Below are 15,957 nucleotides of genomic sequence, written 5' to 3'. Positions count from 1 at the left end.
GGACACCCAGGGACATCTTGGGGACATCCTGAACGCCTGGGGACACCCCCATACCTGGGCACCTGGGGACACCCAGGGGACACCTGGGGACATCCTGGGGACACCTAGGGACACCTGGGGACAGCTCTGGGCACCTGGGGACATCCTGGGGACAGCCCTGGGACACCTGGGGACACCCAGGGACATCCTGGGGACACCTGGGGACATCCTGGGGACGTCCCTGGGCACCTGGGAACACCCTCGGACACCTGGGGACACCCTGAGCATGTGGGACCCCCACCACCACTGGGGTTTTGGGGTCCTCAGGGAGGTTTTTGGGGTCCCCTGTCCCCTCCATGCCCCGGGTGCAGGAGCTGGAGCGCATCAGCGGGCGCTGGGCCCTGCCCGAGAGGGGCCCTGGGGGGGTTTGGGGTCCCTTTGGGGGATTTTGGGGTCCCTTTTGGGGATTTTGGGGTCACTTTGGTGGATTTTTTTGGGGGCTCCCCAGGGAGGGTTCTGGGATCCCTTTTGGGGATTTTGGGGTCACTTGGGTGGATTTTTTGGGGGATCCCCAGGGAGGTTTCTGGGGTCCCTTTTGGGGTCACCTTGGTGGATTTTTTGGGGGGCTCCCCAGGGAAGTTTCTGGGGTCCCTTTTGGGGTCACCTTGGTGGATTTTTTGGGGGCTCCCCAGGGAGGTTTCTGGGGTCCCTTTTGGGGTCACCTTGGTGGATTTTTTGGGGGCTCCTCAGGGAGCTTTCTGGGGTCTCTTCTGGGGTTTTTGGGGTCACCTCGGTGGATTTTTTTGGGGGCTCCCCAGGGAGGTTCCTGGGGTCCCTTTTGGGGTCACCTTGGTGGATTTTTTGGGGGCTCCCCAGGGAGCTTCCTGGGGTCCCTTTTGGGGTCACCTCGGTGGATTTTTTTGGGGGCTCCCCAGGGAGGTTTCTGGGGTCCCTTTTGGGGATTTTGGGGTCACCTTGGTGGATTTTTTGGGGGCTCCCCAGGGAGGTTTCTGGGGTCCCTTTTGGGGTCACCTTGGTGGATTTTTTGGGGGCTCCCCAGGGAGCTTTCTGGGGTCTCTTCTGGGGTTTTTGGGGTCACCTCGGTGGATTTTTTTGGGGGCTCCTCAGGGAGGTTTCTGGGGTCCCTTTTGGGGTCACCTTGGTGGATTTTTTGGGGGCTCCCCAGGGAGGTTTCTGGGGTCCCTTTTGGGGATTTTTGGGGTGCCCCTGACCCCCTTTACCCCTTGCCCAGGTGCAGGAGTTCGAGCACATCAACGGGCGCTGGTCCCTGCCCGAGCTGGCCCCGGAGCCCAGCGCCGACTCCAAGCGCTCGTCCCGCGCCTCCTCCCCCGCCAAGACCGGCCCCCCCAGCCCCGAGCAGAGCGGCCCCCCCAGCCCCGGCCCCCCCACGCCCGGTACCGGACACAGCTGGGGACACTGGGGGGGGACACCAGGGGGACAGGGTGGGGGGACACCGTGGGGACACTGGGGGGACACTGTGGGGACATGGCTGGGGACACCGTGGGGACACTGGGGGGGGACACCAGGGGGACACTGTGGGGACACCGTGGGGACATGGCTGGGGACACCGTGGGGACACCGTGGGGACACCATGGGGACACTGTGGGGACATGGCTGGGGACACCGTGGGGACACCGTGGGGACACCGTGGGGACATGGCTGGGGACACTGTGGGGACACCGTGGGGACACTGTGGGGACACTGGGGGGACACTGTGGGGACATGGCTGGGGACACCGTGGGGACACTGTGGGGGGACACCAGGGGGATGGGGTGGGGACGTGGGGACACTGTGGGGACACGGCTGGGGACACTGTGGGGACACTGTGGGGACGGGGTGGGGACAGGGGGACACCGTGGGGACACCGTGGGGACACGGCTGGGGACACCATGGGGACACCAGGGGGACGGGGTGGGGATGGGGAGACACCGTGGGGACACCATGGGGACACCGTGGGGGGACTCCAGGGGGACAGGGTGAGGATTGGGTTGGAGCAGTGGGGGATGAGAGGGGGGGAATGGGGACAGGGACAGGGTGGGGACAGGGGACGGGATGGGGACAGAGGGACAGGGAATGGGGACAGGGACAGGATGGTGACAGAGGGACGGGATGGGGACAGGGACAGGGGATGGGGACAGGATGGGGATAGGGACAGGACAGGGACGGGGGATGGGGACAGGGGATGGGGACAGGATGGGGACAGGGGACGGGATAGGGACAGAGTGACAGAAGATGGGGATGAGGACAGGGAATGGGGACAGGGACAGGATGGGGACGGGACAGGGTGGGGACAGGATGGGGACAGGGACAGGGGTTTGGGACAGGATGGGGACAGAAGGACAGGGGATGGAGATGAGGACAGAATGGGGACAGGATGGGGATTGGGGTGGAGGGGGGGACATGGGGACATGGAATGGGAAGAGGGACAGGGGACAGGATGGGGACAAAGGGACAGGGGATGGGGACAGAGACAGGATGGGGACAGAGGGACAGGGGATGGGGATGGGATGGGGACAGGGACAGGGACAGGGACAGGGACAGGGACAGGGTGGGGACAGGGGATGGGGATGAGGACAGGATGGGGACAGGATGGGGATTGGGGTGGAGGGGAGGACATGGGGACATGGAATGGGAAGAGAGAGAGGGAACAGGATGGGGACAGAGGGACAGGGACAGGATGGGGACAGAGGGGTGGGATGGAGATGGGGACATGGGGACGGGACATGGGGATGGGGTGGGGACAAGGGAGGGGAATGGGGAAAGGGGTCAGGGACAGGGAATGGGGACAGGGGGCAGGGACAGGGAATGGGGACACGGACTGGGGACATGGACAGGGAATGGGGACTGGGAATGGGGACAGGGAATGGGGACATGGACAGGGAATGGGGACTGGATGGGGATTGGGGTGGAGGGGGGGACACGGGGACATGGGATGGGAAGAGGGACAGGGGACAGGATGGGGACAAAGGGACAGGGGATGGGAACGGGGACAGGGGATGGGGACGAGGACAGGATGGGGACGGGATGGGGATTGGACGAGATGGGGATTGGGGTGGAGGGAGGGACACGGGGACATGGGATGGGAAGAGGGACAGGGGACAGGATGGGGACAGAGGGACAGGGGATGGGGATGGGGACAGAGGGGTGGGATGGAGGAGGGGACACGGGGACGGGACAAGGGAGGGGAATGGGGAAAGGGGTCAGGATGGGGTGGGGACATGGGGGACAGGATGGGGACAGAGGGACAAGGGACTGGGGAGGATTCAGGAGCCGGGGTGGGAACAGGGGATGGGAGATGGGAGGGGGGGCCAATGGGGACAGGATAGGGACAGGATGGGGACAGGATGGGGACCGATGGCCTGATGTCCCCTGTCCCCAGCCACGCCGGCGCCCAGCGAGCGCGGGGACGGGCCAGGGCCACCCCCGGACAGGGACGACGGTGACACCAGGGACGAGAAGGAGCCCAAAGGGCCCGAGAAGATGGAGACAGATGTGAGTGACGGGGCTGTCCCCAAGCCTGTCCTCAACCCTGTCCCCATTTGTGTCCTTTCTGTCCCCAACCCTGTCCCTGTCCCCAGCCCTGTCCCCATTTGTGTCCTTTCTGTCCCCAACCTTGTCCCTGTCCCCAGCCCTGTCCCTGTCCCCAACCCTGTCCCCATTTTTCTCCTTTTTGTCCCCAACACTGTCCCCATTTGTGTCCTTTCTGTCCCCAACCCTGTCCCTGTCCCCAGCCCTGTCCCCATTTGTGTCCTTTCTGTCCCCAACCTTGTCCCTGTCCCCAGCCCTGTCCCTGACCCCAACCCTGTCCCCATTTGTGTCCTTTCTGTCCCCAGCCCTGTCCCCAGCCCTGTTCCTGTCCCCAACCCTGTTCCTGACCCCAACCCTGTCCCCATTTGTGTCCTTTCTGTCCCCAGCCCTGTTCCTGTCCCCAACCCTGTCCCCATCATGTCCCCAGCCCTGTCCCTGTCCCCAGCCCTGTCCCCATTTTTGTCCTTTTTGTCCCCAACCCTGTCCCCATTTGTGTCCTTTCTGTCCCCAGCCCTGTCCCTGTCCCCAGCCCTGTCCCCATTTGTGTCCTTTTTGTCCCCAACACTGTCCCCATTTGTGTCTTTTCTGTCCCCAGCCCTGTCCCTGTCCCCAACACTGTCCCCATTTGTGTCCTTTCTGTCCCCAACCCTGTCCCCATCATGTCCCCAGCCCTGTCCCTGTCCCCAGCCCTGTCCCTGTCCCCAACCCTGTCCCCATTTGTGTCCTTTCTGTCCCCAGCCCTGTCCCCAACACTGTTCCTGTCCCCAACCCTGTCCCCGTCCCCAACCCTGTCCCCATTTGTGTCCTTTCTGTCCCCAGCCCTGTCCCCATTTGTGTCTTTTCTGTCCCCAGCCCTGTCCCTGTCCCCAACCCTGTCCCCATTTGTGTCCTTTCTGTCCCCAGCCCTGTCCCTGTCCCCAGCCCTGTCCCTGACCCCAAAGCCGTCCTCCCCCTCCTGTCCCCGTCCCTCCTCTGTCCCCACGTCCCCTCGGGGACGCGCGGCGGTGACGCCCCAGCCTCTCCCGCAGCCTCCGGTCCCCGAGGCGCCGCCGTCCCCGGGCGATGGCAGCGAGGCCGAGGGGCCGCGCAAGGGGGACGATGAGGAGGGGCCCGGCCACAGGGACCCCGAGGCTGAAGGGGTCCCAGCCCGTGAGGAGCGGCCAGGTGAGACCCCCCCCCCCCAGATCCTGGGAAACCCCAAATCTCAGAAACCTCAAACACCTGAAACCCCAAACCGGGAACCCCAAACCCCTGAAACCCCAAATCCCAGGAACCCCAAACTCCTGAAACCCCAAACCAGGAACCCCAAACCCCTGAAAACCCCAAACCCAGGAGCCCCAAACCCCAGGAAACCCCAAATCCCAGAAACCTCAAACCCCAGGAACCCCAAACCAGGAACCCCAAACCCCAGAAACCCCAAACCAGGAACCCCCAAACCCAGGAACCCCAAATCCCAGAAACCCCAAACCCTTGAAAACCCCAAACCAGGAACCCCAAATCCCTGAAACCCCCAATCCCAGAAACCCCAAAGCCCTGAAACCCCAAACCAGGAACCCCCAATCCCAGAAACCCCAAACCCCAGGAACCCCAAACCCCTGAAACCCCAAACCAGGAACCCCCAAACCCAGGAACCCCAAACCAGGAACCCAAAACCCGGGAACCCCAAACCCCAAACTCCAGAAACCCCAAACCCAGGAACCCAAAACCCTAGGAGCCCCAAATCCCAGAAACCCCAAACTCGGGAACTCCAAACCCGAAATTCCAGAAACCCCAAACCAGAAACCCCAAACCCCAATCCCCGCTCCCGCCCCGCAGGCGCCGAGGCCGAGAAGGGCCCGGGGGTGGAGAAAGGGGACGAGAAACCCCCCGAGGAGGAGCCCAAGGAGCGCCCGGGGGACCCCGACCCCAAAAGAGGTGCGGGGGGTGGGGCGGGGCTTTAACGGGGGGCGGGGCTTAATTGGGCGGGGCTTGACGGGGGCGGGGTTTAACGGGGCGGGGCTTAATGGGGCGGGGCTTATCAGGGGGCGGGGCTTAACCCAACCCTTATCTCATTCCCATTCAATAGCTGGGAAATCTTCCCGCTTATTGGGGGGTGTGGGAGAATTTTGGGGGGTCCAAGGGGGGGTCAAACGTGTCACTGACCCCCCCCACCCATGAGTGTCCTCTCCTCAGGGGGCGTGGCCTAAGCCAGAGGGGGCGGGGCTTAACCCAACCCTTATCTCATTCCCATTCAATAGCTGGGAATCTTCCCGCTTATTGGGGAGGGGGATGGGGAGCTGGGGGAATTTTGGGGGGTTCAAGGGGGGGGGTCAGACGTGTCACTGACCCCCCCTCATGAGTGTTCTCTCCTCGGGGGGCGTGGCCTAAGTAAGAGGGGGCGGGGCTTAACCCAACCCTTATCTCATTCCCATTCAATAGCTGGGAAATCTTCCCGCTTACTGGGGGGTGTGGGAGAATTTTGGGGAGTCCAAGGGGGGGTCAGACGTGTCACTGACCCCCCCCATGAGTGTCCTCTCCTCAGGGGGCGTGGCCTAAGCCAGAGAGGGCGGGGCTTAACCCTTATCTCATTGACTGATGCCTGGGAAATCTTCCTGCTTATCAGTGGAGTTGGGGAGGGTCCAAGGGGGGCTGAGGGGGGGTCAAACGTGTCCTTGACCCCCCCCCCCCCCCAAACGTGTCCCCCTCCCCCCCACAGAGGAGGTGAAGGCCGAGAAGGAGCCCAGGCCGGACCCCCGGCCCAACGGCCGGCGGGACGACAAAGCCGAGAAGCCGCGGTTCATGTTCAACATCGCCGACGGCGGCTTCACGGGTGAGGGGGGGGGACACCGGGGTGGGGAGGGGGACACCGGGGGGGGGACACCGGGGGACGCAGAGGGGACACGCGGCCCCGGGAGGGTCCGGCTGAGGCGCTGCCGTCCCCCCCAGAGCTGCACACGCTGTGGCAGAACGAGGAGCGCGCCGCCATCTCCTCGGGGAAGCTCAACGAGATCTGGCACCGGCGCCACGACTACTGGCTGCTGGCCGGCATCGTCCTGTATCCTTCGGGGGTTCGGGGTGTCCCTGCGGGAATTGGGGTGTCCGCGCGGGAATTGGGGTGTCCCTGGGGCTGAGGTGAGGGTGACAGCACGGTGAGGGTGACACCCCGGTGCCAGCGCGGTGCTGCTGGCTGGCATCGTCCTGTATCCTTCGGGGGTTCGGGGTGTCCCTGCGGGAATTGGGGTGTCCCTGGGGTTGGGGAGGTGACAGCACAGTGACAGTGACATCACAGTGAGGGTGACAGCACGGTGAGGGTGACACCACAATGAGGGTGATGGCACAGTGAGGGTGACAGCACGGTGAGGGTGACATCACGGTGAGGGTGCCAGCATGGTGAGGGTGCCAGCACGGTGCTGCTGTCCGGCATCGTCCTGTATCCTTTGGGGGTTCGGGGTGTCCCTGCGGGAATTGGGGTGTCCCCGCGGGAATTGGGGTGTCCCTGGGGCTGGGGGGGTGACAGCACAGTGACAGTGACATCACAGTGAGGGTGCCAGCATGGTGAGGGTGACAGCACAGTGACAGTGACATCACGGTGAGGGTGCCAGCATGGTGAGGGTGACAGCACGGTGCTGCTGGCCGGCATCGTCCTGTATCCTTCGGGGGTTCGGGGCGTCCCTGCGGGAATTGGGGTGTCCCCGCGGGAATTGGGGTGTCCCTGGGGCTGGGGGGGTGACAGCACAGTGAGGGTGACACCCCGGTGCCAGCGCGGTGCTGCTGGCCAGCATCGTCCTGTATCCTTCGGGGGTTCGGGGTGTCCCTGCAGGAATTTGGGGTGTCCCCGCAGGAATTTGGGGTGTCCCCGTGGGAATTGGAGTGTCCCTGCAGGAATTCTGGGTGTCCCCACGGGAATTCTGGGTGTCCCCACAGGAATTCTGGGTGTCCCTGCAGGAAATCGGGGTGTCCCTGTGGGAATTTGGGGTGTCCCCCTGGGAATTTGAGGTGTCCCCAGGTCTGAGAGGGTGACCCCACGGTGAGGGTGACGCAGGGGTGGGTGACGTGTGCGGCGGTGACGGTGGTGACGGTGACGGTGGTGACGGTGACACTGGGGACGCTCCCCAGGGGGAGGAGGTGGTGCCGGCGTCGTGGTGACACCGTGGCCTGAAGGCCGGGCTGAGGGCGGCGGTGGGGACGCGGTGACACCGTGACGGCGACAGTCCCCAGCGCGCTGCCGTGGCTCCGTGCGCCGAGCGGGAGTGACCCGGGAGGGGACGGGGGGGACGCTGGGGACGGGGTGACACCGCGAGGGCGCCGTGGGCACGGTGGTGTGGTGGCAGCGACGTGGCGATGGTGAGGTGGGGACGTTGTGGCGGCGACACGGGGACAGTCCTTGGTGGCTCTGTGCACTGGGTGGCAATGGGGACATCGGGGCTTGGGTGGCACGGTGACAGCGATGGTGGCACGGTGATAGTGATGGCGGCATGGTGACACGGTGACAGCGATGGTGGCATGGTGACAGCGATGGTGGCATGGTGATAGTGATGGTGGCATGGTGACAGTGATGGTGGCATGGTGACAGCGATGGTGGCACGGTGATAGTGATGGTGGCATGGTGACAGTGATGGTGGCATGGTGACATGGTGACAGTGATGGTGGCATGGTGACAGCGATGGTGGCATGGTGACAGCAATGGTGATAAGGTCACAGTGATGGTGGTATGGTGACAGTGATGGTGACAAGGTGACAGCGATGGTGACATGGGGACAGGGATGGTGACACAGGGACAGTGATGGTGGCACGGTGACAGTGATGGTGACAGTGATGGTGACAGTGATGGTGACAGTGATGGTGGCACAGTGACATTGATGGTGACAGCGATGGTGACACGGTGACAGTGATGGTGACACGGCGACAGTGATGGTGGCAGTGATGGTGGCACAGTGACACTGATGGTGACACAGTGACTGATGGTGAGAAGGTGACAGTGATGGTGAGAAGGTGACAGCGATGGTGACATGGTGACGGCGATGGTGACATGGGGACAGTGATGGTGACATGGGGACAGTGATGGTGACACAGGGACAGTGATGGTGACACGGTGACAGCAGTGGTGGCATGGTGACACTGATGGTGACAAGGTGACAGTGACGGTGATGCGGTGACAGTGATGGTGGCAGTGATGGTGACACGGCGACAGTGATGGTGGCAGTGATGGTGGCACAGTGACGCTGATGGTGACACAGTGACTGATGGTGAGAAGGTGACAGTGATGGTGAGACGGTGACAGCGATGGTGGCACAGTGACAGTGATGGTGACAGTGATGGTGACACGGTGACAGCGATGGTGACACAGTGACAGTGATGGTGACACGGCGACAGTGATGGTGGCAGTGATGGTGGCACAGTGACGCTGATGGTGACACAGTGACTGATGGTGAGAAGGTGACAGTGATGGTGAGAAGGTGACAGCGATGGTGACATGGTGACGGCGATGGTGGCATGGTGACAGTGATGGTGACGCAGTGACAGCGATGGTGACGCAGTGACTGATGGTGACAAGGTGACAGCGATGGTGGCACGGTGACAGCAATGGTGGCATACGACACTGATGGTGACAAGGTGACAGTGATGGTGACATGGTGACGGCGATGGTGGCATGGTGACAGTGATGGTGACGCAGTGACAGCGATGGTGACGCAGTGACTGATGGTGACAAGGTGACAGCGATGGTGGCACGGTGACAGCAATGGTGGCATACGACACTGATGGTGACAAGGTGACAGTGATGGTGACATGGTGACAGTGATGGTGACAGGCTGACAGTGATGGTGGCATGGTGACAGTGACACAGTGCCATGGTGCCAGGGTGCCACGGGTACACGGTGACAGTGACGCAGTGACACAGTGGCATGGTGACAGGGTGCCAGGGTGCCACGAGTACAGGGTGACACAGTGACACAGTGCCATGGTACCAGGGTGCCACAGGTAGACGGTGACAGTGACACGGTGCCAGGGTGACAGGATGCCACATGTACACGGTGACAGTGACATGGTGACAGGGTGCCACAGGTACACAGTGCCAGGGTGCCACGGGTCCATGGTGCCAGTCCTTAGCGCACAGCCACGGCTACGCGTGCTGGATGTGGGGGACATTGGGGACAGGGTGATGCGGTGACGCAGTGACAGGGTGACGGTGCCAGGGTGCCAGAGTGCCACAGGCATATGGTGATAGTGCCACGGGTACACGGTGCCAGTGCCACGGGTACACGGTGCCAGTCTTTAGCGCGCAGCCACGGCTACGCGCGCTGGATATGGGGGATGATGGGGACGGGGTAATGCAGTGATGCAGTGACAGGGTGACAGTGCCAGGGTGCCAGGGTGCCACAGGCATATGGTGACAGTGCTACAGGTACACGGTGCCAGTGCCATGGGTACATGGTGACAGTGCCAGGGTGCCGCGGGTACACGGTGCCAGTCCTTAGCGTGCAGCCACGGCTACGTGTGCTGGATGTGGGGGATGTTGGGGACAGGGTGATGCGGTGACACGGTGACAGTGCCAGGGTGCCAGGGTGCCACAGGTACACGGTGCCAGTGCCACGGGTACACGGTGCCAGTCCTTAGCGCGCAGCCACGGCTACGCGCGCCGGATGTGAGGGATGTTGGGGGGCAGGGTGAGGCAGTGATGCAGTGACAGGGTGACGGTGCCAGGGTGACACGGTGACAGTGCCACGGGTACACGGTGCCAGGGTGCCATGGGTACACGGTGCCAGTGCCATGGGTACACAATGCCAGGGTGCCACAGGTACACGGTGCCAGTGCCATGGGTACACGGTGCCAGTCCTTAGCGCGCAGCCACGGCTACGTGTGCTGGATGTGGGGGATGATGGGGACGGGGTGATGCGGTGACACGGTGACAGTGCCAGGGTGCCAGGGTGACAGGGTGACACGGTGCCAGTGCCACGGGTACACGGTGCCAGTCCTTAGCGCGCAGCCACGGCTAAGCGCGCCGGATGTGAGGGATGTTGGGGGGCAGGGTGAGGCAGTGATGCAGTGACAGGGTGACGGTGCCAGGGTGCCAGGGTGACACGGTGACAGTGCCACGGGTACACGGTGCCAGGGTGCCAGGGTGCCATGGGTACACGGTGCCAGTGCCACAGGTACACGGTGCCAGTGCCACGGGTACACGGTGCCAGTCCTTAGTGTACAGCCACGGCTACGCGCGCTGGATGTGAGGGATGTTGGGAGGCAGGGTGATGCAGTGACACGGTGACAGTGCCAGGGTGCCACGGGTACACGGTGCCAGTGCCACAGGTACACGGTGCCAGTGCCACGGGTACACGGTGCCAGTGCCACGGGTACACGGTGCCAGTCCTTAGCGTGCAGCCACGGCTACGCGCGCTGGACCGACATCCAGAACGACGGCGCCTTCGGGGTCATCAACGAACCCTTCAAGGGCGAAGCCTCCAAAGGGAACTTCCTGGAGATGAAGAACAAGTTCCTCGCACGCCGCTTCAAGGTCAGCGCCCGCGGTGGCACGGGGGTGGCAATGGAGGTGACAGTGTGGGTGGCATAGGGGTGACAGTGTGGGTGGCATGGGGGTGAGGGTGACACGGGGGTGGTGGTGAGGGTGGCACGGGGGTGACAGGGTGACACGGGGGGTGGCAGAGATGTGACAGTGTGGGTGGCACAGGGGTGGCAGCGAGGGTGACACGGGGGTGAAAATATGGGTGGCACGGGGGTGACAGGGTGGCATGGGGGTGACAGTGTGGGTGGCACAGGGCTGGCAGCGAGGGTGACACGGGGGTGACAGTGAGGGTGGCAGGAGGGTGACAATGAGAGTGGCACGGGGGTGTCACTGAGGCGACGGTGAGGGTGGCAGGAGGTGACGGTGAGGGTGGCACAGGGGTGACGGTGACGGTGGCATGGGGATGATGGTGAGGGTGACACAGAGGTGATGGTGAGGGTGGCACAGAGGTGACAGTGAGGGTGGCACAGGGGTGACGCTGAGGGTGGCACAGGGGTGACACTGAGGCTGGCACAGGGGTGACGGTGAGGGTGGCATGGGGGTGACACTGTGGGTGGCACAGGGGTGACACTGAGGCTGGCACAGATGTGACGGTGAGGGTGGCACAGGAGTGACGGTGAGGGTGGCACAGGGGTGACGGTGACCGTGGCACAGGGGTGACACTGAGGGTGGCACAGAGGTGATGGTGAGGGTGGCACAGAGGTGACGGTGAGGGTGGCACAGAGGTGGCGGTGAGGGTGGCACAGGGGTGACGGTGACCGTGGCACAGGGGTGACACTGAGGCTGGCACAGAGGTGATGGTGAGGGTGGCACAGGGGTGACGGTGAGGGTGGCACAGGGGTGACGGTGAGGGTGGCACAGAGGTGACGGTGAGGGTGGCACAGAGGTGGCAGTGAGGGTCACACGAGGGCTGGCCTTGCACGGGGGGCTGGCAAGGGCGGGAAGGAGGCCGAGGGTGCTCGGACACACCTGGGTGGGTGCTCCAGGTGTTGGGTGACATCAGGGTTGGGTGCTCGGACACCTGGACACTCCAGATGTTGATGAGGTCAGGGCTGGATCCCTCAACACCTGGACCCTCCAGATGTTGGGCAACATCAGAATTGGACACATGAACACCTGGGTCCTCCAGATGTTGATGGGATCAGGGCCAGGCCCCCCCAACACCTGGATCCTCCAGATGTTGATGAGATCAGGGTTGGACCCCCCAACACCTGGATCCTCCAGATGTTGATGAGATCAGGGTTGGACCCCCCAACACCTGGACCCTCCAGATGTTGGGCAACATCAGAATTGGACACATGAACACCTGGGTCCTCCAGATGTTGATGAGATCAGGGCTGGCCCCCCCAACACCTGGGTCCTCCAGATGTTGATGAGATCAGGGTTGGACCCCCCAACACCTGGATCCTCCAGATGTTGATGAGATCAGGGTTGGACCCCCCAACACCTGGACCCTCCAGATGTTGGGCAACATCAGAATTGGACACGTGAACACCTGGGTCCTCCAGATGTTGATGAGATCAGGGCCAGGCCCCTCCAATCCCTGGACCCTCCAGATGTTGGGATCAGGGCTGGACCCCCCAACACCTGGACCCTCCAGATGTTGATGAGATCAGGGCCAGGCCCCCCCAACACCTGGACCCTCCAGATGCCGATGAAGTCAGGGCTGTACTGCGCGGACCCCTGACCCCCTCCAGCTGTTGCCTTCACCCAAACCTGACCCCCTCCAGCTGTTGCCTGACCCCCTCCCCCCTCTCCCACCCCCCCCCCCTCCCGTTTAACCCCTTCCCCGCCGCCCCCGCAGCTGCTGGAGCAGGCGCTGGTGATCGAGGAGCAGCTGCGCCGCGCCGCCTACCTGAACATGACGCAGGACCCCAGCCACCCCGCCATGGCCCTCAACACGCGCTTCGCCGAGGTCGAGTGCCTGGCCGAGAGCCACCAGCACTTGTCCAAGGAGTCGCTGGCGGGCAACAAGCCCGCGAACGCCGTCCTGCACAAGGGTAAGAGGCGGGGGGGCCGGCGCGCCCGGCGCGGACGCCCCGTGTAGCGCCTCGCACCTCTGTACGCGTCCAGCAACCATTAAAGAGGGGTTCTGCTCCCAACCGCCGCCTCCCGGTGTATCCTTGCTCTGCGTGTGCTTTCTGGGGGCCTGGGGCACGCCGGGGAGGGGCCGCGAGCTGCCCGCGGGTGTTTTTTTTGGGGTGCGAGTAAAGTCGGAGTAAAGTCGGAGTAAGGCCGGAGTAAAGCCGGAGTAAGGCCGGGCGCGGATTGAGGGGCTCCCGGGGCTGTGGCTTGGCGCTGAGGTGTCGCTGCTGAGTATCTGTGGTGTAAACCTGGAGTATGTCCCTAGTGCCGTCCTGTGTGTATCTCTGGAGTAGTTCATGCCTCGATTCCCCTCCTTCCCTCCCCTCCCCTCCCCACCCCACCCCGGGGGTGTTTTTGCGGAGTATCCCCCGAGTATCCCCGCGGGCGGAGTGGCCGCGGTGCATGCCGGGAGTAAGGCTGGAGTAGCGCCGGTGTCTGCATGCGCCGGAGCGCCCCCGGTGTAAGCCCGGAGTATCCCCGGTGCGTTTAATGCCAGGGGTATCCCCGGAGGAAGCGAGGAGTAGCGCTGGGCCCTGGCGCCCGCGGCAGGAGTAACCCCGGAGTAGGGGATGAGGCTGCCCCGAGTAGCTCTGGTGTGGCTGTGGAGGATCCCTGGTGCGTCCCAGGTCTTTAGTGTGGCTGAGGAGTAAACCCGGAGTATCTGAGGAGCAGGCCCAGAGTATCTCTGGAGTACCCCAGGAGATACTCAAAGTAACGCCGGAGTATCTCCGGAGTACCCGAGGAGATGCTCAAAGTAACCCTGGAGTATCTCCGGAGTACCCGAGGAGATGCTCAAAGTAACCCCGGAGTATCTCCAGAGTACCCCAGGAGATGCTCAGAGTAACCCCGGAGTATCTCCAGAGTACCCCAGGAGATGCTCAAAGTAACCCCGGAGTATCTCCAGAGTACCCGAGGAGGTACTCAAAGTAACCCTGGAGTATCTCTGGAGTACCCGAGGAGGTACTCAAAGCAACCCCGGAGTATCTCTACAGTACCTGAGGAGATACTCAGAGTAACCCTGGAGTACCTCCAGAGTGAGTGAGGCATACCCTGAGTAAGTCAGGAGTAAACCCAGAGTAACTCCAGAGTACTCCCAGAGCAAGCCACGAGTACCCCCAGAGTAACCCCGGAGCACCCCCCGAGTACTCCCACCCTACTCCAAGCCCCCCTCCCGCCCCCCCAAGCATGCACCACTCCCCCCGCGCAGGAGCAGCCCCCGAGTAGGCTCTGAGTATCCCCTGAGTACCTCCCAGGCTCCTCCCTCTCCCCCTCCCCACTCCCCCTCCTCACGTGAGTATCTCCCACCCACCCCCCTCTCCCCGTGTTCCATTAGTAACCCGGGAGTAACCCCTGAGTAACCCGTGAGTAACCCGTGAGTAACCTGCGAGTAAGCTGCGAGTAGGTGCGGGACGGCCCCCCGGCGCTGACGGGCCCCCCCCGCCCCTGTTTTTCTCTCTCTGTCCCCCCCCCGGCCCCGCTGGCAGTGCTGAACCAGCTGGAGGAGCTGCTGAGTGACATGAAGGCGGACGTGACGCGCCTGCCGGCCACCCTGTCCCGCATCCCCCCCATCGCCGCCCGCCTCCAGATGTCCGAGCGCAGCATCCTCAGCCGCCTGGCCAGCAAGGGCACCGAGAGCCACCCCCCGCCCGTAAGTCGCCCCCCCCCCCCCCCCCCGAACACGCCCCGGGCACGTGGCCGCTCTGTCCTGGGGTGTGGCTACTGTGTTCTGGGGTGTGGCTACTGTGTCCTGGGATGTGGCCACTCTGTCCTGGGGCGTGGCTACTGTGTTCTGGGATGTGGCCACTTTGTTCTGGGGTGTAGCTACTGTGTTCTGGGGTGTAGCTACTGTGTCCTGGGGTGTGGCTACTGTGTTCTGGGGTGTGGCTACTGTGTCCTGGGGTGTGGCTACTGTGTTCTGGGGTGTGGCTACTCTGTTCTGGGATGTGGCTACTCTGTCCTGGGGTGTGGCTACTGTGTTCTGGGGTGTGGCTACTCTGTTCTGGGATGTGGCTACTGTGTCCTGGGATGTGGCCACTCTGTCCTGTGGCCACTCTGTCCTGAGATGTGGTCACTCTGCCCCAGGGCATGGTCACTCTGTCCTGGGGGCGTGGCCACTCTGTCCTGGGATGTGGCCACTCTGTCCTGGGGGCATGGCCACTCTGTCCTGAGATGTGGCCACTCTGTCCTGAGATGTGGTCACTCTGCCCCAGGGCATGGTCACTCTGTCCTGGGGACGTGGCCACTCTGTCCTGGGATTTGGCCACTCTGACCCAGAATGTAGCCACTCTGCCCCAGGGCATGGCCACCCTGTCCTGCGGACGTGGCCAGTGTGTCCTGGGGACATCCCCCCCACTTTGGGGACCGACCACCTGCCTTGGGGACATCCTCCACCCCCCCCCCGGGGACATCCCCCCCACCCTGGGGACACCCCTGCATCTTGGGGATCCCCCTCACCTTGGGGACACCCCTGAACCTTGGGGACACCCCTGCATCTTGGGGACACCCCTCAGCTTGGGGACACCCCTGCATCTTGGGGATCCCCCTCAGCTTGGGGACACCCCTGCATCTTGGGGACATCCCCCCCCACCTTGGGGACATCCCCCCCACCCTGGGGACACCCCTCACCTTGGGGACACCCCTGCACCTTGGGGACACCCCTGAACCTTGGGGACACCCCTCACCTTGGGGACATCCCCCCCCACCCTGGGGACACCCCTGCACCTTGGGGACACCCCTGAACCTTGGGGATCCCCCTCAGCTTGGGGACACCCCTGCACCTTGGGGACACCCCTGCGCCTTGGGGACATCCCCCCACCCTGGGGACACCCCTGCACCTTGGGGACACC

At 63.5% G+C, this 15,957-nt stretch overlaps 1 protein-coding gene across 1 annotated transcript in view; it reads left to right on the top strand.

Annotated features, from left to right (window-relative positions):
- The window catches only part of CHD3 (chromodomain helicase DNA binding protein 3), a 108,590-nt gene that overhangs the window by 90,200 nt on the left and 2,433 nt on the right, over nt 1–15,957 (top strand). Inside the window, exons 31-39 of the mRNA XM_068998673.1 lie at nt 1,232–1,394; nt 3,380–3,492; nt 4,557–4,692; nt 5,344–5,442; nt 6,224–6,337; nt 6,454–6,562; nt 10,885–11,017; nt 12,831–13,026; nt 14,596–14,759. Coding sequence (XP_068854774.1) covers nt 1,232–1,394; nt 3,380–3,492; nt 4,557–4,692; nt 5,344–5,442; nt 6,224–6,337; nt 6,454–6,562; nt 10,885–11,017; nt 12,831–13,026; nt 14,596–14,759 — 1,227 coding nt within the window. The remainder of the gene's footprint in view (nt 1–1,231; nt 1,395–3,379; nt 3,493–4,556; nt 4,693–5,343; nt 5,443–6,223; nt 6,338–6,453; nt 6,563–10,884; nt 11,018–12,830; nt 13,027–14,595; nt 14,760–15,957) is intronic.

This window comes from Aphelocoma coerulescens, unplaced genomic scaffold, assembly GCF_041296385.1.
Source record: "Aphelocoma coerulescens isolate FSJ_1873_10779 unplaced genomic scaffold, UR_Acoe_1.0 HiC_scaffold_143, whole genome shotgun sequence".
Classification (NCBI taxonomy): Eukaryota; Metazoa; Chordata; class Aves; order Passeriformes; family Corvidae; genus Aphelocoma; species Aphelocoma coerulescens.
This window is presented reverse-complemented; position numbering and strand designations above follow the sequence as displayed.